We start from the raw sequence: 26462 nt of genomic DNA on the forward strand, positions 1-26462 counted from the left end.
ATTTTAAAAACAGGTATTCTAGTCATAAAAATGGTTATTGTCGACAGAGTAAAAACAATACATTGTGACTGCCATGTTCTCAGTGAGCAGTGTGTTCTGAAGCAATGGTGAAGGTTGGTTGAGCCATATTCGTCCCACAATGCCACACTGTGGGGATTTGGATGTGCTTTTGAATCAAGAGCAGCTGAGTTGAAGAAAACGTGGATACATGTTTGTCCTCGTACCAATTTGATTGAAGACTAATCATCAACTTGAATTTATGTCACGTTGACTGCTGTGTCTGGATCCAAATAACGCCTTAGTCCGGACCATCGCTACCCACCAAGCACCCAAAAGAACGCCCACAAAGGACAAGTAAAAGCCGGTCCCAAAGATAAGAGAAATACGAGATGTTAACCGCACTCCTAGATTGACAGCTTGCTGCTTCACCACCTACAGAAGAGACGCCACCTCCAGGCAGAACTTCTGTAAGTGCTCATTATCTTCTACCTCACTACCCAGAACACATTGCGAGATAAAAAAAACAAACTGGCCATTGTGTCAAAATATGGATTTTAATATTACATTAACTATTATTTAATATTACTTTTTTTTTTACATGTCATCACCAAAAAAACCTTTATTCATAATCCTGCCTATGGACTACAAAGCCCTATCAAGTCAAAGCCAAACGGTAAGAAAAGGAGCAAACTAGTAATCAACTAGCACATACTAAGTTGTCAATATGGCATGCGGAAATATTCGGGTTTGAAGGCATGTTAATGAATAGCTATTTGGGAAATAATTGAACATTTTGAACACTCACCTTATTTTTAGATGGGGCTAGTCGTAGACCTCACATTGTTGCTTCCTAAGACACCAGTTGTCATGGAAACTTAAGTCATGCATTAGCCCAGCAATACAGTACGTTAGCATTGAACAAGAATGACCCACTAACCTCTTGATTTGAACCTTAGTGTGACATGTGGATGTTCAGTGTGATCTAAGTGTTGTATGCTGGACATGTTTTCATGATCCCGATGGACATTTAATCCATTTTAATTGGGAGGGTTGGCAGCAGACAGAGTGAAAAACCAGAGATTTTTCGGCTTCACATTAAAAAATGAATATGAGACCAAACTTAAGAATTACATCATTTAAAGCCAATCACTTTTCAAGTGAGCAAAAGTATGGAATAGTATAGTACAAATTGTTGCTTCTGGTTGCTCAGGTACTGCCATTTTGATGGATTACTTTAACATTAATTCATCAGATAGTTTTTCTTTTTGGCTTTGGGCTTTATCACACAAAATTGTAGTCGCTTTTGAGCAAGAAGACGCCTACGGGGGAAAAGCAGAGGAGGGAAATTCGGTCAGCGCTATTGTCCAAACCATTATGCTCTGTACACTTTCTTTCCATTCATTGTACATGTTTACATTTTATCTAATCACAACTTGCTACATTTTGATTCTTTGAATGTATCACTCCTCATATTACTTGAATGTTAAGCCTGTGTGTGTTTTATCAGCTGCCAAATTCAATGTTGCTGCTACCAACTCTACGACAGCAAAGAGAGCTGCAATAGGGAAGATGGGCGTCACCTTTTCGGAGTTGAGTCGGAACTCCTACTCCATCAAATTTCAAGTCCACGGCTCTTCTGGGATATGTTCATTCAAAGGTAAGGTCAAAGGTCACATTACTCACATCACTGGGCCATGCAGTATGTTCAGCTATGAATGAATGATTTTTGATTAGACACGAGGAGCTTTGCAGATATCCTTGCTATTTTTGCTCGCTTCTTACAAAAACTCAATTCATGGCTGTAGGAGGGGGTTTTGGGAGGTAGGTGAAATCCGAACGCCTTCCACCTGCCCCCCACCTCTTATTTTCTGCCGGTATTAAATGAACAATACCCATCATTCATTCTCGGTAGTATGGTATTTTGGGAAAGTTCCCAGCTTTCTTTACCTCTTACAGGTTGATGAAGTCCTCCGAAGTTGGTTAAAGTATGAAATAACTTCAATTGGGCTAAAAGAGTCATTATATCCCTTTTTAGGTACTAGTTTTGTAAACTCGGTGGAATGAGAACATTTTCACATTTCACAAATTATAACGCTGGCCAAAAATATACTTTAGATCAAGTTCTGGTATACACATTTTTCAAAAAAATAAGCATGAAAGACCACCTCCATTTTGTCAGACATGTTTTTGTCTAAAAACCACAGTAGCATTGTATGAAATGTATTATGTGGCTTTTCTATAGGTACTCCGGTTTCCTCCCACATTCCAAAACAATAGTTTTTTTAAATTGATATCTCTTAAATAGCCCAAAGGTGTGAACCTGAGTGGAAATGCTTTCTAAGTAAACACCAAAGTAGAAAGTGCTGGTGTACCAGAGCTGTCAGAGCACAATAGCGGACTTGTATGTGCAGACAGGCCTTAGTTCCAACCATCACCTCACTGATGAGCTAAGTGACTGAATAACAGAGTACTGTCCACCATAACTTCACATACTCCTCCTCTGCTTGCACAGTACTTGCGCACAAGTGACACATTCAACTGAAACATGGTGCATTTGATTATTTACTTCCCTACAAATCGGGTGTATTTTTATAAAAAAAGGTGCAATGCGTGGCAGGATAGTCAGTAAGGAAGTCCAAACATTTGAAGAAGCTTCAGACATCCTAAACAGGTCTAATATCAGATTTAACATTAATCTACAGTCTGAAAAATTCAAACCCCTTTTTTTCTATAGTGTGGACAATCAATTGGGTGTCTTTCATTCATTTTAATCCGACCGAATTAGAAATTATAAATAGTGCCCTCTGTTGGACAAAATTCAAACAGGCAAATTCTGCACGAATACTAAAAAAAAGGATGTCGCGATGTCAAACACCACATTCATTCATTATTATTCTTAAAACTCAAATTATTTTGCAACAATTAAAATAGATCCTAATTATTGGACAGCTCTAGCAGTTGTTGTTGCTTTAATGTTTATTATAAAGCCCACATTTAACTCTGATGGCAAATGACTGTATTAAATTATAATTTTATTTATTTAAAAATATATTTTATAAAATAATAATAATATAATTGAGACCTAGTGTCCACATATGTGGACATGAGATTAACCCTCATATGGCACTCATTGAACTCATAGGCTGCCATTGACGGTGCTAGGCGTCCAATCAACTTGGATGAACATTTATTCGGCCCTCAGCATATAAAGACTTCAATATTATGAAAAAAAATACTGTTAAATTTTCGTTAAGTTCTTTTTTAAATTAAAATTCTATTAAAATATTATTTTTAAATATATATATAGTTGATATTGAAAATAAAATGATTTAAAACACCTTCATGTTTATTCCATTATTAATAATAGTGAATTGCTCTATGTTTTGTCTCGGAAAGGGTTAATCTGACTCTTTTCATGGGCCACATTTTCTCTTTTCTTTATTTGGCCCTAATACTCCGTCGTATTAAAAGAGTTAGAGGAGCTTAAAGTTGAGTTACATAAGAGTACCGAAGGATTGGTTTCCCCTCGCGGGGCATGCGCACATTGCTCCAGCATCAACGGGCTCAGGCGGCTGTAGCCTGCCATCTCACAAACCTGCTCGTATAGTATAAATAGTTATTACGATTGTGTGCGATTTTTGAGCCATCGCCGGTAAGTTTATGTTCGTGTACTGTCGAACGCGTATGTGTTTGTGCGTGTCTGTGTGTGTCCGATATCGGGCTGTGCTGTACGGGACAGCGACCGAAGAGGGATGAGCTCGTTGGGAATGTCGAACGAATTCATTACTCTGCATGGTACTGTTTTCTTTTTTAATGTGCCGTTCTATTTGGACGCCATAAACAACAACAACAAGTAACATTTCAATTACTTATGATAGGGAACGAAGTGTTCTAAAAACAGGCACTAAACAGGGCACCCTTCTATACTGTTTATCATTTCTGTAATAGAAAGAGGGGTTAACCAACATGGGACTTGTTATTGTTTAGCATTGACAACTAACTATTTAAAAATTTGGCATTTTGAGAACGTTTTCCCTGTTGACATATGAAAATCGGACACAGGCAAATAATTGTTGTTAACTTGCCCGTTCTGAATGTGTTTTTTCATGTGTTGCGTGTTAAGGGGCCCTGGGGCCTTGATTAATTCATCACTTGCTGTAGAGTACACCACACCCACAATTTTACTCATGCGCGTGTGCAGCCCATCCCCCTTTCAGTTGTTGGGGCTCTGTAGAACTTGTTGGTGCCTACGAATACAAATACATAATACATCATTCTATGCGTGGAAGCATTAGCATTAAGCATTAGAAAAGTCCCCTCACCGTTCCTTTTAAAACTGGCCTTAAAACCAATTTTTAGTCCTTGACCTTTAAGACGGCTTGAGACTCAGCTCTTTAAATGCTGATTGTTTAGGTTTATTCAATTTCAAATCTTATGCTGTTTTAATTTCCACTTTTGACCTGTTAAAGCTGCTGTTTTAAAGTGTTTTAATAAAGTTGAGTAGTGTTTTTTTAATTCTTTTTTTAAATTTAGGCATCAATGAATTAAAGTTATGAAGCCTACACAAACCCGCGCACTGTAAAAAAACATTCCATTCGTGGCAAGTTACATTACAGATGAGCGGTATTCACAGCGCCCTATCCTCGGGGGTTTGTTCACTGAGCAAACGCATGCAACTGCACTCAGACATTTTCTCTCTTTGCATAACAGAAAGCATACATGACCTGAGAACCAAAGAAAGTCATGTCTAGTACACTAACTGCAGGTTTCCATTCTATTGAATACATACAATTAATTTGACTGTTCATTATGTTAAACCTGATGTGTTTGTGTATTCTAGTTATGGAGTTTCCTGTTGATTTCCTGGCTGATGTCAGCCAGGCTCAGCTAGAAGCATCAGCTCACAAGTACATGAACCATCTTCTTTACAGCAACACAAATGGCCTTGAAGAAATAACCCTCTCGGACTATACTAAGGTTACACAACCTATCGCTCAGAAAAAGTTCACATTTTTGTTCAACCCATGCATTGTTTCCCTTATAGTAAATGTCAGGTCAAAGGTTATATTTTGTTCATTTTAATCTTGTACAAATATTACTCTGCCAACTGTTGAAATAACTCATTATTCACACAAGTTGAAATGATATATATTGTTATAGTGTATGAAATATATTAGTGTTGTGGATACGTTTTCAACCAGGTTACGTTAAATTATACGAGCTTGCAAGCTTCAGCCCGTTTTTCATGAGTAATTTGTAAGGATGTTCAGATCCCCAGCCCCCTATTCAAGATGGATTGGACCCCTATCGCTGTCAATGGCAGCCAATGCGTTAAAACTTTTAAAAAATAATAATAAAAATAAAAACCTGATCTTTTTTTACCTGATTCTGATCCCTGATAATGACGTGATCTGATCACATGATCGGATCTTGGATATCTTCTAGTAATTAGTCATGGCAGGATTCTGAAAATATGAGGTAAACTTCATGCACATATGTTCATTATGTAGCATGAACATACTATTTTTTGTGCTTTCTTCTTTGTCTCCAGGTCAGTGTAGGTATTTCCAGTGTTGGCTATGTTCCTCTATATGTTTCCAGTGACAAAGATAGGACGCTGGCCCTCTTTTCTCCCTCCAACCCATTTAATGCCGTTGCTCTTTACCTTTTGGACAAGTGGTGGACTGCAGACGATATTCTCAAAACCTCTAATGTTACTCGAAACGGCACTTTGAAGGTAAAAGGACTTTTGTAAAACGTCACGTCGTTAAAGTTCTGTCACTGTCATCTGTAACGAACATATATGGTCGATATTCAACTTTCAGTCAAGTTTTGTACATCAACTGATGTAGATGCTAGTATTTGATAGTGTCTTTTTCCCCCAGGTGGAGAGTGTCGGCGAGAGAATAGTGTTATATGTTCTGAATCGGTTGATCTACAGAGTAAGGGAGATAAACCCCCAAGACGAGCTACCCTTCCTCTGCCATGGGGGGACGGATTATTCAAAGATTTGCTGGCGTAATGGGGAAGCAGTTGGCTTCTACTCAGTCAAACACTCAGGTGACCTTCATAACGGATGTGGAACCACCATCCACCATCACACCCTGTTTTTGATGCTGATTACCTTACCGCTCCAAGTAGCCCTAGAAAATGTTGAAGAGCATAAACTGTCATATATGGGTTCCGGCCTTGCGTGAGTTTTCTCCGGGTGCTCCGATTTCCTCCTACATCCTAAAAGCATTTACTGTCTATATCTGCCCTGGAATGGCTGGCAGATAGGATAGGCTCCATAACCATAAGGGGGGAAAAGCAGCATGGAAGAGATTGAATGTTTTTTTTTCTATTGGTGTGTTCTTTTGTTTCCCTTGTAGGCACTTTGTATAGCTATTCTTCAAGAAGATATCAACTTCCTGTGATGGACTCTATATTTGTGAGGAAATGTCATCGTCGTAATGGATTTGGCCTTCACATGCTGGAGGATTTTGTGCTGAGTTTTCAAGATGACTGTCTGGGATTGCGATATCCTCTTACCAGAGCCATGTACAAAAGTATGTACTATGCTGTGACGGGATGTAGGTTACAAACAAATATATAATGTGTGTGTCTTGGGATGAATATTGCAAAATATTTGACGCCCTACTAATGCCCTACAATTCCAAATTCCTGCTTCTCTTTGTATTCAAAACCAAATGAATGCATCTGTAATGTTTACATTACATTAGAGAGATTGTAACAATCATGTCAATACTATTCCATTGCCGTTTGTCTGCAGTGTGTGAGAAGTACCTGCATCAGTACCCGGGGGACGCAGATTTACTTTGGGAGGTGGAGGGAGAAGGTGGACTGAATCAGAGGTTTAACATTGCCAGCAAGATTCATGCCATGAAATTGAGGGGTAAGAGCATATCCCAGACCAAATCCATTACACAGTCCTTACCCAGCAACATCAACTGTCCATTCTTCGCACCCACCCACCCACGCTATGATCACGTTCTACCCTGATCACTGTTACTCTACTCTGGTCTTCCTCTCACCATTTAAATGAACAACATATGGACCACAACCGCACTACCCACGTCATGATCTAATTGTATTCATAGATGTACTTAAGTTAAACAGTAGCTTGAATCCGAAATGCAGACGATCCTCTCTGAAACACTTTTTCACAACTTGCCTAATGTGTCAAATGTAAATGCTCATATTAAATGATATATTATCGATTAAATGACACATTACAACCATATTAGCAGGTGTTTATTTACAGAGACACCAGCGGAGCTCAGTGAAGAGCCAGAGAAGGAAGTGTCAATCGTCGGGCAGATAAAAGCAGCGGAGTCTTTGGTGTACACTGTTGAAATTGTGGTATGTTTTTTTTATTGATTGCATTACAGTTTTTAGTCACAACACAAACGAGAGCTACTAAAACTAAAACGCTTATTGATTTTGAATTTGCAGGATGAAGTGTTAGTGGGCGGAGCTACTGGAGGTAAGAATATTTTCGACAGGAAGCGTCAAATTAAATTGACCTCAAAATCTGAACAGATACCAGGGAAATGGCCGTTACTACTCGGAGTAGAAGCAGCGCTCGAAAGCAAGGAAAGAAAGCTGATGAGATTGTGAGAAGTCAATCGAAAAAAGTTAGCAGGTAACCACACATTTTTCTATCTTTTTTTTGTGTCATAGTGCTTTACGCAACAAATTTTCAAGAAGGTAGCCTGGTTTTCTTTCCCCGTCAGTCCACACTTTATCATGTGTTTAATTAGCGATCAGAAATAATTAAATAAATATCAAATTATACTCTCATATCTGTTAGACTGAAGGATATTGAAGCACAGAACCCACAAGAAAATATATTGGAGGAAGAGAAGGCCACGTCTTGTTCTGATTTGGTGGTGACTAAGGTGTGTGTATAGCTAAACATATGTACAGAAATTTTCATTTGATTAACAATAATTGTGTGTTTTTATGTTCCAGGGAACAATTAACATGCTTGCAGAGGAGAAGGGAAAGAATGAAGTTGCAGATTTGACAGAGATAAAAATAATCCCACAAGATGAAGATGTAACAGCACTCGGTGCAGAGGTGCGTCAAGCCACCGAGATTCTGACACAGTCTTGCAGTGATTCTCACATTGGTATTGAAGAACCGTCAGAAATGGAAGGAATTGAGCAGGTGCCCCCAGAAGAAGCCAAATCTATCGAAGAATTGGATTTAACCATTGATGAAAACCTTGAGGAAAAAGCAGGTTTTCCTTCTGAGGTATCTGACAATGGCCAAGTGGGGTCTACACTTTTGCCTTTGAATGACAAAAGTCACGATGACTTAAAACCCGCCAAGGTGGTTCACGAAGAAGGAGGAAAACGCACTGCCGAGGAACTGAGATCAGTAGAGGGAGATGGTGCGCCAAGTACAGGACAAGATGAAGTGAGACCTTTCATTGAGGGAAGCCTGGAAGATGAAAACGCAAAAGTAATGGAGCTCGAAAACAAAAATACGGATGAATACCAAATTCTGCCAGCAGGAACCGAAGCGTCACAGGAAGAAGATGCTGATCTTCCCAAGCTTCAGGAAGCCAGAGTCATCTTAGTGGACTTGAAAACAGCAAACCATGCAATCTCTGAGAAAGAAGCGGAACAAACAGCGACTACCGAGGGATCTGCCGAATTACTCGTTGAGGGAACTGAACTGGAAGCAAAGGTGGAAAACAACATGGCCATTTGTGTTGAAGAGACCACTGGTATGATTTTTACGACAACAGAAACAGAGACTGCCAAAATAAAAGATGAAAATTCAGAAAAGGAAATTGTGGATGAGATGGAAGGGGTGCCAGTTGAGGAAATGAGAGTTCTTAGGAGAGGGAGGCGTAAGGTAGGACCAAGTTGTAGGTCTACAAGCAAAACTGAGAAACAGGCAGGAGCCAGATGTCTTCCTATAAATAATTTACATGAGGCAGACTCCATTACGATGGAGGAAGAGGCTGTAGTTGTAAAAGACACAGAAGAGGAGAAACAACTTGCAACTTCAGAGGTCTCTGTAAATTTAAAGAAGGAAATAGAAATGGTGACAACAACGGAAACAATTGTGATTTCGGATGATGAATTACAAGCCAAGAAACCTGTCCTCTCACTAGGTCAGGAAACAGAACCTACTGCAGCACATGAACAGAGTGAAGAAATTGCTTCAAAGTTACCGGATCTGAAAACCATCCCGGTGATTGTAGTGGAGGATGGAGTTCCAGAAAATTTCTTACCTGAAAATGGAGGGGACCTTGAAGAAACGACTGGCGAGGAAAACACAGCAGAGAAACATGTTTTCGAATCGGAGATCGAGCAGAAAAAGTGTACAAAGGAAGCTGAAGGTGCAAAAAAACATGAACTCATTCAGGATGAAGAGAAGACATGCGATGTAGAAAGCAGCCTTGAGGAGATGGCTGTCGACGTACAAACACAAAGTATTGAACTAAAAACAAGCAGCGAGAAAGAGAGCACAATCGCCGAAGACTGTCCTATGGAACAAGAGGAACTTCGGCAGGAACCAATGGAGGAAGATCAGGCAACCGAACGAGAAGTCGCTGCCGGCATTCCCGACGAGGGGAGCACGTTGAAAGATCCTACACAAGAGTCCATGAAAACGCAAGCTTCGGTCGAAAAGTACGAAGAGACTCCATCGGTCTTGGCCAGCGTTCCATCAGGAGACATTGCGCAGGAGATACAGCTGCAGGAATTTGCCACTACGGTTGATCAGAATCCCGAAGTGAAGAGGGTAGATCTTGGGACTCCGGGAGAAGAAAGGTTTCTGAGAAAAGGAAGGAAGTGGTCAGCTCCTGCCACCACTGGAAGTAAGTCCAAAAGGGCCCGCGGATTGCAGCAGTCGGATGACGTCAATCCAAAAGAGACTGCGGGTGGCGTCAGTCAGAAGGTGAGGAAGAACAAGATGAGGAAATAGAGGTGGAGCAAAGACAAGAGCTACTTTTAAAAGGGGGAGCTGAGAGAGGAGAAAAAAAAGGAAACCAAACTGAAGGACAAAAAGAGACTCAAATCTCAGAAGTTGAACTTGTCATTAATCAAGGGCAAAACAAAACTGATGGCGTAGGAGGTCCAGATCTGGAGGACATTGTGGTCCAGCCTCAGAAGAAAACCAAAACATGAAATCCATGAACTTGATGATGCAACCGAAAACAGAAAGCTTTTTATAACCGTTGGTGCTAAGGAGGAGAGCCACTAAAATGAAAAGCAGCATTCGAAAGAACAAAAACATCCTCAAAACGTATTGATGGTACAGCACCTGATAAAAAAAACTACTACATTTCAAAAGTGAACAAACCTTTTTTTTACATAAAAGTGAGAAAATCTTGAAGCCAAAGAGACCCTTTTTGACATTTTAGATGAGGAATGCAGGAAGATGAAGACAAATAAGGGACCTTAGAACCTTTGGAGAACTAGCGATGATGATGAAGAAGAAGAAGAAGAAGGTACAACTGATGAATGTGAGCCAAGTGCAATAAAATAATGTAGAGTTCACGGTTAAAAAGAAAAGACGAGATCAACACCTAATTGTGATCATACCACACTGCGAATGAGGCTGCCGCATTATAACTCCTGACAGGTATGATTCAAAAATTTTTGGAAAACAAAAGCCATCTATGCAAAAAAACAGGTCATAAAATAACTCTCTGGTACGTCACAATTAAGAATAAACAAATATTTTAAACAACATTTTTGTTGGTGAGGAAAACATCTAAAAATATATATTTAAAAAAAAAGCTCTGGCAGATTCCCTTATCCTTGTTTAAAATTGTCCTTTGTTTATTTTACTTTATTTTATTTTTTTATGTGGAGTGGATATTTTACTAAAAGAAATAACAAACATTATATAGACCCATTTATTCCTTTTGTTTTACTAACGTGGCAAAAAAATAACAATTGTAGATAAAAGATGCTTAGATGTTACGTTTAGTGTATAGATGTTTTTCTTTTTGTTAAAGGTACTTTGTGTTTTACTGTCTATTTTAATTAGATAATAATAATTGCATATATCTGAACCTAACATTTCTGTACACCTCTTTGAAAATGATGTGCCAATATGTTCTTAAAATGTACTACTAAGGATTTATTCCCTGTTTGGCACTTTTTAATCTATAGTTTTGGACCAAAGTCATAACTCCAACTCACCAGCAACGCAAACGAGTTTTCTGTTAAGCCACAAGCAAAATAGGCAATGCCAACGAATGTAGCGCTAAATGCAAAATGTACATACAATTCAAGTTTACGTAAGTTAATTTCTCTAATACCACTGTGATTTCATCTAAACATTATACAAACTATTCAGTCAATTTAGTATTTAACAACATTAATTAGCATTAAAGCAATCATAATGTGAAAGTTCTTCCGACTTAAAAGGCCCAAACTAATCAACAAAAGGTTTGTCCAATGTAACCTTTTCCAATGTGCTCTCAATGCTATTTTGACACGCCATGTAAAGCGTATGTTTGTTCTAAATGTACATTACAATAAAAAAAACTGCAAGGTAAGTCATAGTTGCATGTCTTTGTAGAAAAAAAGATAATTTCCTTAAAATTGATTTTTTTTTTCATTTGGATCTAGTATTTCCCATTATTCATTTTTCTTCTCCGGTTAAAGTTAACTACACTCAGTTGTACATAACAGTTTTGACATCTGGAGTACTTTAATTTATTCACGAATGAATCATACGTTGGATTGTTGAAGCATTTTATATCCTTTCAACAAAGGTGGAAACAATGAAGTATCCAAGAATAGTTGTTGTTTATAGCATGAAATTATGGAACGACTGGAGTCAGAAAACCACAGCTTTGCGTAACCCGATGTCAGGAATCGGAAGAAAAGCTTTTCAAGGGAAAAGGGAAACTACCAGTTGCATTTCATGCTTATTGGTTGCTTTGTTCGAGGCTATAGGCATAATGGAGGGTGCCACCTTTCTTCAGGAAGCAGTCGTGCTCGTGGCTTCCAGGTCGGATTTGCCTCTGACACACTCCCAGCAGGTCGTCGAAGATTAAATCGTGGTCATAAACCTCCAGCCTCAAAACGTCACGCTCCTGGGCCTTAAAGTGGGAGAACTCCTTCTCCCACCAAGGGTTGGCGTTGTTGTTGCGGACCTCCGTTCTGCCCAGATCCGCGGAGCCGCAAAACACCTTGACGTAGCCGTCGGTGATCCCCAAAATGTTGGAGGGGAGACCACTGGCGCGCAAGTTAAACACCTTGATCTGGGCCTGAGCCATAGCCAGGGCACAAAGAACCAGGAGCAAACTTGGCAGACTTGAGGCCATGGCTGTGGAAGGGAGTAGACGTACCGTATTAAGTACAAAGAAGGAAAATTCAACGGGAAATGGAATGAAAGTATGAGACGGTGCGTGCCTAATGTTACCTTTGGTCTTGGTGTTTGTGTCTCGATATTGTCCCAACTTGGACGTTTTTAAACGCCAACAGGCTTCGTATCAGTTTGATAACGGAGGCTGTTCCACAAATATTCTGGGCGCACCTGCTCCGTTCTCGCAACCATGGGAGAACATGATGGATGCCACCTGAGCCATCAACTTGAAATGTTTATATAACTAACAATGTCGAACATGGATGATCATTCGATTCAAGGATAATTTTGTTTTTCATTTACATTGATCCGAAACAATTATTAGGTTAGCTCGATTTAGAAAGTTTTTTTTCTTATTCTACCAGCGTGACCTTGACACACGACAGTGCAGGTAAAAATGTTGTATTCTTCTTTTTGCTTACAGTGGACTAGAATCAAAATAATTGGAGAAATGAGAAATAATAAGGTGCATCCAATGGGTCTTCAGATTGAATTATTTGAAGGTTTCTTTGCTCTTCCTGAAAACAATTACAAAAATGGATCCTGACAAAACCCTTGATAACATCACACCAGATGCGATGAGGTAAATTTGTTGTAAATATGTTATAAATACTAGCTGTTTGTAATTTTATGTGTATGAGCAAATATTCACTTTAAACATGGCATGGAATGAGAAGGAAGCTGTCAGACAAAAGGATTATATAATAGTTTTACATGTACTAAAGTAATTGTAGAAATATAAAGGAATCATAAACAACTGTTTATTATTCATAGGGAAATTCAGAGTAACATTAGTTCTACGTCTAACCAACAAACTTTATTTTTCTGAAACTGTAGTACTAATATTGTGATTGATCATTTTGTTCCATTTGACTAGCCTGTCCTACCTGTCAGGGATTAGCCAATCATATTGAAGCAAGGCTAGGCCTGCCCACAAATCGATATTATTAGGCATAGATATCCTATGTGCATGACGTAACGTGGTTTACATAACCACGCCCCCGTTTTGCATGGAGCGGGTGTCTAAAACTGCAGTTTCCTTTTTCCTCGTGGACTTTGAATGGTTTTCAGAGCGCCATCTGCTGTTTTGGAGGAGGGATTGTTCGCGTGTCACGTGACTTGGGGCAGTCTTGTTCTTTGCTCCGATTTGCAAAAGACAACACTTCATTCCGCAAATAGTTCCGGGTCTGTAGTCGCCGAAATAGTGCAGAACATCATGTTTAAAACGTTGATTCGCGAGCGGCTTGATGCGGCCGCAGAAGAAATATTCGGCCTGTTTGAGAGCGCGATCAAGTCGTACGAGGAGCAACTTTTTCGCGTGAAGGAGGAAAGCGAGCAACGCCGACAACAACTCGAAGCTATCTGCAAGGCCCAAATTGTCGTTCGCCTTGAAGGTCTGCCTCCTTCCTATATTAGCAATATAGCAATACCTCATCACTACTTTACACCAGACCACCATTATTGCACGGTGTTTTTACAAACAATTCCATTGATAGAACGCTATCATTTCTTTTAACAGCCCTGAATATTAAAACGTCAGACAAAGAGATTTCAAACGTGTGCGTAATAGACCTTCCTAGGCTTCTTAACTTGGTAAAATAGTTTAAAGACAGACCCTGTGTATGTAGTTGAATAATGACGAAAACCTGTTTCGTTCTAAGAATAGCGTTCTAACCAAGGCGGAACCATTGTCACTGTTACATGGTTTCTGGTACAGCGGTAATGCGGTCGGACAAATGCACATGGAGGAAAGTTTATTTAAAAAAACACCCTTATGGAAGCTTTTCGCGAGACTTCAATAGCCATGTCCATCCATAATTGCTTATTGTAGTCCTGACTTTTATTTCTAGCAGACTGAGTTTAAAAACCGTAATCCGGCTTGGTTTGTTTTACTTCCGTCTTGCAGATGTGCGGAAGATGATTGGTCGTGAGGAGAAACTTCCCACCCAGCAACTGTTGAGGAGCTCGAGTTTAGAGCAGAAGCATCCGCCGCCCCCCACTATTAAAGAGGAAAGTGATGGTCTAGAGCTCCTTCACATAAAATTGGAAAACGAGGAGCCTGGCGTCAGCGAGTTGTCACTACCTGTTGTTTCTACGGATAGTCGAGACAATGCGGGTCAACCACCTAATACACTGCAGCCTCATCATGATAGTCCAACTGGACCCCTCCCCGGAGGACCACCCGCAGCTCCACTGGCAGACAGTGACGACGTGGAAGAACCATTGGGGAAGGACGCAGACAGCCACGGTGGGGACAAACGGTTCAAGTGGTCTCAAAAAGAGAGCACTCTTAGCATCATGACTACTAAAAGGAGCAAGAAAAGATTTACCTGCTTAGATTGTGGTAAGGTTTGGTCCAAAAGAGTTCATTTTGTGACACACATGAGAAAACACACAGGTGAAAAACCCTTCAGTTGCCCAGTTTGCAGTAAACGGTTCTCAGACAAGTGCATAGTGACACGACATTTGAAGATACACACTGGGGAAAAACCTTTCAGTTGCTCAGTTTGTGGTAAAAAATTCTCTCGTGGGAGCTCTCTGGTGAGCCACAGAATAACACACACAGGAGAAAGACCCTTCCGTTGCTCTGTTTGCAGTAAAACATTCTCTCGTAAAAGCACTTTGGCAAACCACAAAGTGACACACACGGGAGAAAAACCTTTCAGTTGCTCTGATTGCCCCAAAACATTCACGCGGAGAGGAACTTTGGTGAAACACATGAGATCCCACACAGGAAATTGACATTTATAGTTGCTCAGTTTGCAGTAGGTCTTATACAGAAGAGCACAAGTATTTTGCACTTTGCCACAAAACATTCAAAAAGCAAGTTTGGAAACTTGCTCATAGGATAAACCCCCTTTGTCAGCCCACCGGAAGCCTCAATCCAGTTTATTCTCTCTGGAACCGATGGACATTTTCTTGAAATGTAAATTCTGGATCAAGCCAATACCAGTTGACCAGCAGGTGTCGCTGTTGAACCTTATATTGTCTATTTATGTTAGGGGAAAAATTGTTGCAGGCAACAGTGTCTCCGTTTGGATTTTCATGCAACGGGTTTGTCTTTATATTTAGTCGCTCTTCCTATATTAATCGCATTTTCTCGCATGTAAGCCACCCCATGCATAAGCCGCACCCTTGAAATTGCCTTAAAATTTCTAATGTATAAGCCGCCCCGATTAACAATTTTCACCTCCATATTCATGGTTTTAATAGGAGTACAAATGTCTTACTTTGAAGGGAAAATCTTAAGAAAAATCATCGCACGTGGTATTTCTGAGATTCTGTATGAATCAAAAGCACATTAGGATCAAGATCATAAGGAAGTTAGTAATTCACCCAGTATTAGTTGGTTTCTTACTGCAAAACAGAAAATAACCAACAAATACTAAATATTATTTTGCCGAAATCTACTGGTGAAAAAAGGTACAGAAAAGCTGTAAGTCTTGTGCGCATATAAGCCCTACCCTTGATTCAATCGGTCATCAATACTGGAATAAAATTGGATTTTCTGGCTGATAATTTTGTCTTGTTTTCTGCTTTCTCCACGGGAAGCTAACCTCCAGCCTTGTATGGAAAAGCAGGAAGCTCCTTTCAAGAACAGGCCTTATCTGAAACATATGGAGGGCTGGTGAGGGAGTCAGTGTTGCTCAATATGTTCCTGTGTGGGATCCAGTCAGTCACAGCCAGTGTTGGAAGGAGAGGGAGGAAAGAAAGAAAGCATGGTAAGTATGCGTGAGTAAAGTCGCGTCATCGAGCAGGGGGGCGGAGTTGAACTTGTCTGGGGGCGGGATTTAGCGGCTTCAATTGACAGATTACAGCCGAGTGGGCGTGTCTTAACCTCGCAGACAGCCAAGCACGTGGCTCGGCCAGTCTGCACGAGGGCGCAGCAACAAAGAGCAGCCAGTCAAACAGTACACGGGACATCTGCTGCAGACACGCGCACGCTCACGTTCACGTTAGCCACACACTCCTGTGGGTTTATATGGAGTACAAACAGCCGCAAAAGCAGACAAATTGTTAGTCTCCAACCACGTGAACACAGCGTTAGAAGCAAATGCAGCACATTTCTTTCACCTTTGGGTTCTCACACACACATTTATAGATGCACACACACACACACACACACAGAGTTTCCAAGGGACCACACTGTAGCACACATTCTTGTTTTTACAGCAATCAGCGAGGAAACTATGCAAGGGAGAGGTTTTGTGGGAATAGTGGGGGTGAAAGTAAGAATTTAGACAGGAGGAAAGTTGTGGGGACTCCTCCCTGGGTGAGGCACAAAAAGAACATTCATCATGTAAAAGAGCTGCGATCCAGTCGGAAAAGGACTTGTTGCTGAATCAGATGATGATCCACGCTTGATCGCCATCATTTGGCTTTCAACCATTTTTCCGTTTGACTTGAAAGCAAATTGGGGTGCACTTGTTGCGTTTTACAAAGCGAGCCTGTGCTCTCAAATTGAATATCATACAACAAAGAAGCTCCTGATCCCCCTGAAATGATGCGGACAAAAATGCTCTGTTCGTGAAATGCTACACGGCACCCCCTCATCTGGGGGGTTTCAACCTAACGTTGAATGTTCAGTGTGAGCCGAGCAGGGTGGGGATCAACTTTAGAATCAATGCTTTTTTTGGTCAACCCCTCTGCACAGTTTATCGTGCCTTACACGCGGCTTATGTAAATGGATAAGCTGCGAAACCCTTTATCAACAGTGTTGGCAACGCAAAAAGTCCAACCCTTGTGTGTGTGTGGTGGGCCAATATCTCCCCAGTAACTCGATACATGCCGTTCCAGATTCCCAAAAGTAATCCCCACCATCCACAGAAGGAAACTCCAAAATGGCCGAGATGTTTCCGTTATCGCGGCGACCTATCTATAGCTAATCCTCACGTGTATCATTCATGGCAGGTGAAAAGAAAACCCCCTCCAATTGATCCCTTAGCCAAAGAAACACCCACCTTCAGTACACCCTGGTACAGAAACCTCTAACACACAAACAGAGAAGAAGAGTGATGACAGCATACACATGAGGGGGATGGGTATTGCTCCTTGACACCTCCCACTTTCTCCTCAGTCGCAACCTCCTCTCTGCGAAACCAGTGAACCTTTACATACTAAACAGACGCATACATTTCACATACACATGGTCAGTCTTTTCTTCTCTGTACAAACCCGCGTTAACACAACACAGTCCCACAAAGACCTCAGTGTAGAGAACGAAGCGGCTTGACCCTCCCCCATCATTCTCGCTGCTTGCTTCACTGACATCTGACAAGCTCATGTCTCTAGAACCGGGGAACATTGCATCATCAAACCCGAATACATAAAGAGCTCCAAGAATTGTGTCACACTGTCCAAACCAAACCGTAAATGTGGCCTTATCGATGAGTGTGCACATGATAAAAAACAACCGCATTTTATGGAGCTGTGACTTCTTCTCAGAACGGTATCTCCTATAACCAGAGTGCTCATAAATATACTCATAATACTACACATAAATGTCATGCTCAAAGCACATTGCTGAAGAGGTTTGCATCAACAGCTTTAGTAAATCAGTTGTTTACACAGATGACGCTATTACGAAATCTGTTTTTCTAGCAAACGTGTGTGTGTTGAGCTTCGACGAGGTTACACAACGTGGCAGTAAGAGAGAGCCCATCCAAACTTGCTACCTTGTTTATCAAGAAACGTATCATCTTTGGCCAAGAGCCACCTCAGCTCGTGGATTTCTACAGAAGTTATGCTAAAGAAGTTATGCCAACTCAGTCAATACTTTAAATGAGTTGCCACTCAGAGAGTGGAAGGTTCTGTTACAGCCTCTAGAGCTGATAATCACCCTTAATATTATGTTTCAGTTTGAGAAACGTTCTGGCCTTGGCTTTCTGAAACCCTAAGACCAATCGCAGGATCCCACGTCTTTTCCCATTTGTCCTGTCAGTCAGAATCAATGGGTCACAGAATGTCCGAGTGCTCCAAGTTCCACGAATTTACTGATAGACGACACGTTCCGCTTGAAGCACAAACATGCGGTGACATACATTCTGTCCAAGGCATGTTTGTTTTCTACTGGGCTGGGCTTAAGGAGGCCTTTACGTTGATTGACGGACGGGGTGGGAAGAAGACGTTGAGACTTGTCAGACCTGCGGGGCCAACTGACACACTGAAAATACATGGAAGGAACTTGTTTTTGTTTCCCCCAACACGGCAAGTCATGGAAAGATGGGGAGGGGGCTCTTCAAAGCACAAAGTTGAAGCGAAACTACTGTATAAGAAGGAAGTAAACATTATTTGTTCTTGTTTACAGCTCATTTTGTGATTTTACATTGGTTTTACTGTTAACAAACGAAAAGGTTTTCGATTTAATTTTTTTTGCTAAATATTCACTTTGAATAAGTTGACACGTAGCCAAAGATAGACTATAATCTTTTGTTTAATGAAGAAAAGTTCTGAATGTGTGGTAGCATACTTTCAAATAACTGTAATGACAACTCCTTACAACTTGTTTATGTTTTAAAAGTTCTTCTGACTAGTAAATGTTACCAGAATGTGTAACCTTACTGTAATTGCTTCTAGTCTTTGCTTAATACTCCCATTTTCTTTGAATGACCTCAGGGAATCGAACCCTCGACCTCAGAACTGTGAGGCAGCCAGGCCGTTGACATTAATCATTTAATACTTTATGTATGGAATTATTAATTTTTAAAAAAGGACTCAATATTAATATTACTTTAACGTGTGTTAGAGACTTATCACCTTATCAATCTTAAAGTCAATGTACTTGTGAAGGCAAAAAAACAAGCAACAAAGGACATATTGTCCTGTTTATCTTACATTATCATCCAACCTTGTATCTTTTTCATATCTACGGTGTCAGTGCCGCAGCAGAATTTACGCCGTCGACCGTTTCGGATGATTACTCAATAAAAAGTAGGATAAAAAAGGTTGTTGTCCTTGTAGGTGGATGACGAATCCATGTGTAATAAAGGCTAGACGGTTTGTGCGCATGCGCACGGGCAAACGCTAATCCGGGGGGCTCCGCGGCCAGCCAATCGGGACACGTTGTTTCACCCGTGACACCATCCGCCGCCACTCCCCTTACTAAAGAAGGAAACAAACATCCACCCAGAAAGATCTGGAGATCACCAGAGAGAGAAAGAACGGAAGGACGGAAGAACGGAAGAACGGGAGGACGGAAGAACGGAAGAACGGGAGGGCGACGAACGGACAATTTAACCCATCCGAACAAGGCTCGAAACGGATAAGGACGAAAGGACGTACGCCACGTTGTTGCTGTTTTTTTTAAACCCCACTAACATCAATTTCCTCCGTCGCTCGGCGAGAGACGTCGAATTTCATCAGGTGATTTTCTTGGATTCATTGATTATTTATGTTCTTAACGTGTTTTTGTCGAGTTAAAAGACGAAAAACGGCGTTTTGTGGGACGGCGATGTCAACCAACGCGACCTTTAACGGCTGATTGAAAGGTCACGTGGTCTGTTGGGTCGGAGAGAGGAAAAAAAAGCTGTTTATTTGTCTTTCGTGTGTTTGTCAACGGCTTTGCGACCACTTGGTGTTCGTGTCAGCAGCCCACCAACGTGACTCTGTCTGGCTTGGGGGGAGAGAGAGAGAGATAGCTGGTGCTTGTTACCCCCCCTGTGCTTCGCCCATGCAGGGGGTTGGGGTACCAAAACCAGATCATTCTGGTCGAAAAGTTGAACATTTACACGCCCAATTGACAAAAAAGCGAGACCCAGAGGCCAAATCAGTGGAAATCGCCATCAAAAAGGACCAAGGATGGCTTGATCAAGTGGTCAAGTCAGTTTCTTGTGGGTATTCTGGGGGTTGATCCCTGTTGTTTTAGGGCTATTGTGCAAAATTGTTGCAGTTTTAGCCTTTTGTTACATATTGGAGGTTGGAACACAGTTGGTGTGAGAACTGAGTGCAATATCCAGGGGAAAATGTAGCTGTTCATGTAGTGTCGAAACAGGAAACAAGGCAAATGTAGACAAAGGAAGAAACAAAGGCGAGCGACCGAGAGCACAGCGTCTGGACGCTTTGACTAAACATCATTGGTCCTCATTTGTGTGTGCTCTCCAATTCTATGCTATATTTATTTTTCTTTTTATAAATAGAAGGATAACAAAAACAATGGTTGAGTGTTTCTCTTGTGTCCAGTGTGACTCAGTAGTTTTCAGCGGAGAGGGGCCTGAAATAGGAGCTCAGCTTCCTGCTGATAATCTGGAGTCAACCAAAGAGGATCTCCAACTCTAGTATTTTCAAACTGACATTCATTTACAGAAATGTGTCTTGGATCGGGTTACAATTCAATGTGTTTATGAGCTATAAATCAAATGTTGACCCTGGAAACCACCTTGTTTACCCGATATGGTTTATCAGAATAAAGAATACAGGTTCAACTCAAAGCTGTTCAGGTTTATTTTGTGTATTTCACCTTGTCTCAACATCTGTTGCTTGATGTCTTGGTGAGATTGCAAAATTGAGGCTGCAATGTTTTGTTGTTGTGCAAGTGGAGTCATGTTGACGTAGCTTTGAGAGAAACATAATGGTCCCCTTTCAAAATTCGTGAGTTGTAATGATTCTCATTGATTTAAAAAAAAGTCACATTTAAATCCAGTTGAAGCATGGCTTTAAAAGCCGATGACAAGAACCTACACCAGTCAGCAGATGAACATGTGACAGGAAGGCAGAGAAGGTCACCGTGGGCTTTTCCGTGGAAACCCTTTGTTGACGTGTATGCACAAGGGATCTGGTAGAAGGAGGGGGGTTGCTTTACGACTTAAAACACGTGTTGGCGAGGGCGAAATTCCTATTTTTGTGGCGTGAAGACATTCAAAAACAACTGCCGGTTTCCTTGCAACATAAAAGTGTACGAGCCTGTTTGTGGGCGAAATATTGCCAAGTAAGCAGCTGCTATGTTACGGAATTGTGTCAAAGGTTACCAAGGAAGAAAATAGGATTCTTCTTGTATTGTCAGCCACTTCCTTTTCATATTAGTCACGTCATCGCGAGGGGGAAGTTAATAAGCTCCTTGGTTAAAGTATGGGAACAGAACGACCTCGAATGTTAACCCTCCTACGTTTCCACGTTTATTAAATCGCCGAGGCCTGTTTGAATTGTGAAGTCCCCCGTTACACAACCGCCGTTTTTCTTTCATCACTATGTCATGGGCCGACGAGTTTTGCCTAGAGAAATGGATGTATACTGACTGTTTGCGTAAGGGAGGGGGCAAGTTTTGAAAGGCCTTATTTGGTCATCTGGCTGTTGAGTGGAATTTCCCTAATAATGATTCTTTGATTCTGTTGTCTTTAGTTTTTATAGTAGCACCAACGTGTTTTTTTAATCAAAGTGGTGTCATCAACTCAATTGTCAAACGATAATGAGTCATAAATTATTATGCTGTAGAAAGACAGAATTGAATGGCAGTATTCACACAATGTTCTTTTAAGCGGAACACGTCATCGCCGCGATACGTCATCAAGACGAGTTTTCCTGAATGACGAATTGTGTGTCAGCTCCGGGAAGAGCCATGATGGCAAACGCTTGAGGGGAAGGCGGTTTAAAGTTGAAGAAGGATCATTTTTTGTCAGGGATTGATTTCCACACAGGAAGCATTTTTCCCTTTTTTTTTTTTTTTAAACCTTTTCTCACTCCTCTCGTTTCTTTCTTTATCACATTTTCAGCCATGGCCCAAGAGACAAACCAGAGTCCGGTGCCCATGCTATGTGCCACAGGCTGTGGTTTCTATGGCAACCCGAGAACCAATGGTATGTGCTCTGTATGCTACAAGGACCACCTGACACGGCAGCAGAGCAGCGACCGGATGAGCCCCCTAAACCCTATGGGTACGTCAAGCCACGACAAAATATCAACAGAAAGACTCTCGTCCGACTTTTTCCAAACAGCACAACCTTTGCTAAGTATAATGTAAGATTGTATTGTTTTCAAATGAATACGTGACATTTTTCCGCTATGTAATGAAACACAGCTGTTTTCCTTAGTGGCAATATTCAAGGTTACAGCTACTCTTAATGTCAAGCGTGGGAGTCATGGTATTTGATTTAATTCTCGGTGTCAAAGAGGCATCGCACAAAAAAAATATTAATAATAATAATCAACATTGGTTTCAGTGTTGGTCGTTTTGTACCGGGTCCTGTCTAATGAATGTACATTTCCTCAATCAGGCTCAACTTCTAGTCCTACCTTAGAGGCATCCGCAATCCATAGACTAGAAGCTAGTCTAGCTAAAGTTGACGCTTCCCCTGCCTCCTCGCCAGTCATGTCTCGGTGAGTATCCAATGCCAACCCAGCGAGCCTTTTTCGGCTCCCGCTTTTGCCTTTTCACCTCCCGCTTTTGCCTCACGTTTCTTCCATTTTGGCATCTACAGAACTGTTCAAGGCTCGCTTCCCGTGACTCAACAAATGACCGAGATGAGCATTTCGAGAGAGGACAAACCCGAATCCCTAGAAGCCGGTAAACACGCACGTGTACCCGAGCAGATATTTGATGCACTTACAGCTGACAGCTCACGCGCAGTCTCCTTTGAGGCCGTCTTCTATTCCTTCATCTCGGCCACGGGGTTTTCTTTCTGCGTCGAAGAAAGACGGCTAAAAATAGAGCCGGTTAAAAATAACTCCACATCAGCAGACGTTTTCGGAGTAGCTTCTGGCTACCAGAAGCCCACTCAACGGGAAAGAAAGGGGTCATTTTAAGATGGAGCCTATGCTAATTACCATCTGAGCAACTATGGAGTGCTGCTAAGTAAAGGCATTTTTTTTTACTGTGTTGCAGCACTTAAAAAACGTGAATTCTGCCGCATTCACGAATGGAGATGAATTAAATGTGTTAGTTCCTCCGTAGTACCGTATTTTCTGGATTATCAATCGCACTGGAGTATAAATCGCACCAGCCCATAAAATGCATAATCAAGAAGGAAAAAACATATATAAATCGCACTGGAATATAAGACGCATTTTTGGGGGAAATTTATTTAATTAAATCCAACACCAAAAACATACATGTCATCTTTAAAGGCAATTTAAAATAAAAATAAAATAGAGAACAACAGGCTGAATAAGTGTACGGTCGACTAACGTTACATGACTGACATTCCTGGTAATGTCAGTAACGACGAAACATATTAAGAGTTATTCAGATAACATAAATAACATGCTAAAAAGTTTACCAAACTATCAGTTTCACTCCAAATCACCAATGAAATCTTCACTTTTAAACAACTCCCCCAACTCGGGAGGTAAATAATTTCACACAAGTCCCACCCCCAGCCAAACTGTGAAAAAAAAATGCGATTTATAATCTGAAATGCATCTTTAATGCTAATGCAATTAATGGACGATCAATCCATTTCGATTCATTCACTGCCAGCATCGCAGATTGCTCACCGTTCCTTTTTATTTCATAAATACTCGCGATCACATGCATCTATCTTCACGTTTTATCCGTGTGTGTATAACTGATGTCACCAAATGGCTGCATACTTCTGTACATCTTTTCACCTTTTCCCATGGTTATTTATCCTTAAATATAGTTTTTTCTTCATGTGACAGTCGTAAACCAGCCAGCTGCCTCGAGCCCAACTCCTATAGCTTCTTCCAGCGGTGACGATAGCAAAGATGACGCGTCCAAGCCTAAGAAGAATAGATGTTTCATGTGCCGCAAGAGAGTGGGCCTCACAGGTATGCGGTGGGCAGTAGAAAGAAAGGGCCTTTTTGTGCATTTGGTTCTTATCATTTTGGGCTTTTCAGGATTCGACTGTCGCTGCGGGAACCTCTTCTGCGGAATCCACCGGTACTCCGACAAGCACAACTGCCCGTACGACTACAAAGCTGAAGCGGCCGCCAAGATCCGAAAGGAGAACCCCGTAGTGGTGGCCGACAAGATCCAGAGAATATAAATCTCGCAAGGCAAATGATGCAAGTGGCGGTGATAAAGATGACACTTTTTTTGGAAAAAGACTGGAGTATTTCACCCTTGGAATTGAGCACTGGCATTTGAGGCCAAGTGAGGACGGAAAGGACTTGATTTACAAAATGAAAACCTCAAGATAAAGAAAAAAAATCATGTCTGAGGGAGATGCATGAATGATCACTTTGCTCCCCTTTTGATGAATCCTTTTTGTTAGTTTGATCTTATTTTCTGTGGTGTGACTTTTTCTCCCCGAGAATACATATTGTCTTATAACGAGGAGCCCAGACTCGATGTCCGACATAAGCTGCGCTCTTTTCACCTTAACCAGGCATGTTGTGCCAAAGTGCAGACCGCCATGCTTGCTCAGACCCCGTCATGCGTCACCAACCCGATTCTAGACTTGAGACTGTCCCCCAAAATATCGCACAAGGGGTTCTGTTACTTCGTCTCCGTCTCTCCTGGCTTTACCTACCTCAAAGTCGTTCCATTCGCCTCGTCCAAGACCACCATACCCCCCCATCACCTCCCCCAGCCCCAATCCTTTGTCTTTTTGTGCTCATCTGTTGTGACCCCAGCAGAGCAACAGGTCACCTCTTTTCTGCCTCAGTGACCCCTCTGATCAACATTCTTATGTTGACTGATTGGTTTGATTGTGACGAGGCTCATTCTTGTTTCATTATCGGGGTATAGTGCAGGACAGGGACAAATTGATTTTCACTGAACTAAAACCCTAGTGGTGGGCATTAAGGGTGAAAACGTGCATTCACGGGAGTGACAGGCCGGAATGATGGAAGACTCGCAGTTTTTCATCGTTGAATGAATTGGATTTATGCATTCGGAAATGAGTTGCAGGCATTTTTAATTGCTGAGACAATTATTATTATATCAGTCCCCTTCATATCAATCTCGTTTGGTTGTCGGCGCATCTATTCGATGCATACGTGCGCCATACTTTGTAGTTTTTTTAATGATTTAAGTGCGCTAACACAACGTACATGTGAGCAAAGTTTGTGTGTGATTGTTGAGAAACAAGGTTTATCAGCACATGTTTACAGAAAACTACAGGAGCATGCAAGACCTAGATTTAAATGAAAAAAAAATATGAGACTATCATAATTATATGTAGCGCGTGTGTTGTACGCAAGGAGTGTTTTCATGGGTGCCTGACACATTGTACGTATGTGATTTTTGTTCATCTTCCAGTGTGTTTTTCCATTTAAGACAACTATATCTGTTTGATTTTCCCCCCCACCCTCCGTTTCGATTCTTAGTTATATGCAAATTTGTACAAAAAAAGAAAAAAAACTTGATATTTATGTATTGCATATAGTCCTGCTATCCAGCATTACCACAGAATAGTATCATGTAAATAAAACTGTACAGAGAGACATTACCACGCTGTACTGTGTATAGTCAGTATTTTTTTTTGGTGTGTGTGCGTGTGGTATTTAGAATTTTTTAGTATTTTAAAACTTGCAAAGAAAAGACTGCACATTTTTATTTTGTTGTCAGGCCAGAAAACTGCTGTTGGGAATACGATGACATCATAATAGGTGACTCAGCAAAGTGGTGCAGGGAGAGCAATTGTATTTAGTAAAGAAGGCATCAGCTCAGTTAAACCGGTTGCTTGAACTTGCGGATTTTGTGTTATGACGTTGTTGTTATTATTATTTTAACCTTGGCAGGATCGTGATCGGCGCCAAAGTGCGTCATTGTTTCGGTCACACGGGTCGTAGTGTACGGACGACTAGGACCAACCTGGCTTGCCCGTGCACTTCAAAATAAACAATAAGTTCTTTCACACTCCTTTTGGGACACGCAGATGGCGTCACGGCAGCAGCTGCTCTGACAGCTGAGCCGTGCTCATGTGCGCTTCCTATGACACAGATCACATTGTTTGGACGCGGGCCCGGCACAAAACAGGATTTGGGCAAAAAAAAAACAAGGTGGATTTAGGGTGGTCAAGCAGGAATCGGTCATCTTTTCCAATCAAAACCTTGGATTTTGAGTAATGTGAAGGCCTTTTTTTAAGTTGGAGCCACATAATGTGCTCAAATGACGTTTTATATGTTGTGTTGTTAGGAAAAGCTTTACAAGTGTTTACAGTCACTTCAACAGCACCTCCAGGAAATAATGGCCTGTGACCGGGCTATTTTTAGAAGAGACC

The 26462-nt window shown here is 41.2% G+C and overlaps 4 protein-coding genes across 6 annotated transcripts; 3 read left to right on the forward strand and 1 right to left on the reverse strand.

Moving 5' to 3' along the window:
- Positions 1-93: 93 nt before the first annotated feature.
- On the forward strand, positions 94-12922 carry LOC144074316 (uncharacterized). 3 transcript variants are annotated; one of them, XR_013300271.1, is made up of 14 exons: positions 94-467; positions 651-673; positions 1508-1657; positions 4841-4977; positions 5552-5737; positions 5886-6060; positions 6372-6548; positions 6773-6895; positions 7265-7362; positions 7456-7486; positions 7543-7645; positions 7814-7901; positions 7975-10605; positions 12770-12922. XR_013300271.1 is itself a non-coding variant. In XM_077600687.1 (13 exons), the coding sequence occupies exons 3-13, from the start codon at positions 1570-1572 to the stop codon at positions 9943-9945; spliced, it is 3177 nt and encodes a 1058-aa protein (XP_077456813.1). In that variant the 5' UTR covers positions 94-467; positions 651-673; positions 1508-1569; the 3' UTR covers positions 9946-11530. The 3 variants fall into 3 exon arrangements, 2 of the variants coding, with proteins under 2 accessions (XP_077456813.1, XP_077456814.1); XM_077600687.1 differs by lacking the exon at positions 12770-12922 and having other exon boundaries at positions 7975-11530; XM_077600688.1 differs by lacking the exons at positions 94-467; positions 651-673; positions 1508-1657; positions 12770-12922 and adding an exon at positions 3504-3652 and having other exon boundaries at positions 7975-11530.
- Positions 11872-12913, reverse strand: LOC144074320 (perforin-1-like). Its single transcript, XM_077600692.1, has 2 exons — positions 12403-12913; positions 11872-12306 (listed from the first exon to the last, which is right to left on the reverse strand). Exon 2 carries the CDS (start codon positions 12302-12304, stop codon positions 11906-11908), a length of 399 nt encoding a protein of 132 aa, XP_077456818.1. The 5' UTR covers positions 12305-12306; positions 12403-12913; the 3' UTR covers positions 11872-11905.
- A 556-nt stretch (positions 12923-13478) lies between the features above and the next one.
- LOC144074318 (uncharacterized) lies at positions 13479-15813 on the forward strand. The gene is made up of 2 exons (XM_077600691.1): positions 13479-13739; positions 14252-15813. The coding sequence occupies exons 1-2, from the start codon at positions 13562-13564 to the stop codon at positions 15085-15087; spliced, it is 1014 nt and encodes a 337-aa protein (XP_077456817.1). The 5' UTR covers positions 13479-13561; the 3' UTR covers positions 15088-15813.
- Positions 15814-19524: 3711 nt separating this feature from the next.
- zfand5a (zinc finger, AN1-type domain 5a) lies at positions 19525-25688 on the forward strand. Its single transcript, XM_077600960.1, has 6 exons — positions 19525-19707; positions 22050-22211; positions 22551-22653; positions 22755-22840; positions 23935-24063; positions 24133-25688. Exons 2-6 carry the CDS (start codon positions 22052-22054, stop codon positions 24279-24281), a joined length of 627 nt encoding a protein of 208 aa, XP_077457086.1. The 5' UTR covers positions 19525-19707; positions 22050-22051; the 3' UTR covers positions 24282-25688.
- Positions 25689-26462: the final 774 nt, after the last annotated feature.

Source organism: Stigmatopora argus, chromosome 5 (genome assembly GCF_051989625.1).
Source record: "Stigmatopora argus isolate UIUO_Sarg chromosome 5, RoL_Sarg_1.0, whole genome shotgun sequence".
Classification (NCBI taxonomy): Eukaryota; Metazoa; Chordata; class Actinopteri; order Syngnathiformes; family Syngnathidae; genus Stigmatopora; species Stigmatopora argus.

Excerpts from the sequence above, each read along its gene's own strand:
- LOC144074316 (XM_077600687.1), top strand. The coding sequence starts at position 1,570 with ATGGGCGTCACCTTTTCGGAGTTGAGTCGGAACTCCTACTCCATCAAA. Across the intron at positions 1,658-4,840 it reads TGGGATATGTTCATTCAAAG|TTATGGAGTTTCCTGTTGAT; the intron begins GTAAGGTCAAAG and ends TGTGTATTCTAG. Across the intron at positions 7,487-7,542 it reads AGTGGGCGGAGCTACTGGAG|ATACCAGGGAAATGGCCGTT; the intron begins GTAAGAATATTT and ends AAATCTGAACAG.
- LOC144074320 (XM_077600692.1), bottom strand. The coding sequence starts at position 12,304 with ATGGCCTCAAGTCTGCCAAGTTTGCTCCTGGTTCTTTGTGCCCTGGCT.
- LOC144074318 (XM_077600691.1), top strand. The coding sequence starts at position 13,562 with ATGTTTAAAACGTTGATTCGCGAGCGGCTTGATGCGGCCGCAGAAGAA. Across the intron at positions 13,740-14,251 it reads AATTGTCGTTCGCCTTGAAG|ATGTGCGGAAGATGATTGGT; the intron begins GTCTGCCTCCTT and ends TCCGTCTTGCAG.
- zfand5a (XM_077600960.1), top strand. The coding sequence starts at position 22,052 with ATGGCCCAAGAGACAAACCAGAGTCCGGTGCCCATGCTATGTGCCACA. Across the intron at positions 22,654-22,754 it reads TCCTCGCCAGTCATGTCTCG|AACTGTTCAAGGCTCGCTTC; the intron begins GTGAGTATCCAA and ends TGGCATCTACAG. Across the intron at positions 24,064-24,132 it reads CAAGAGAGTGGGCCTCACAG|GATTCGACTGTCGCTGCGGG; the intron begins GTATGCGGTGGG and ends TGGGCTTTTCAG.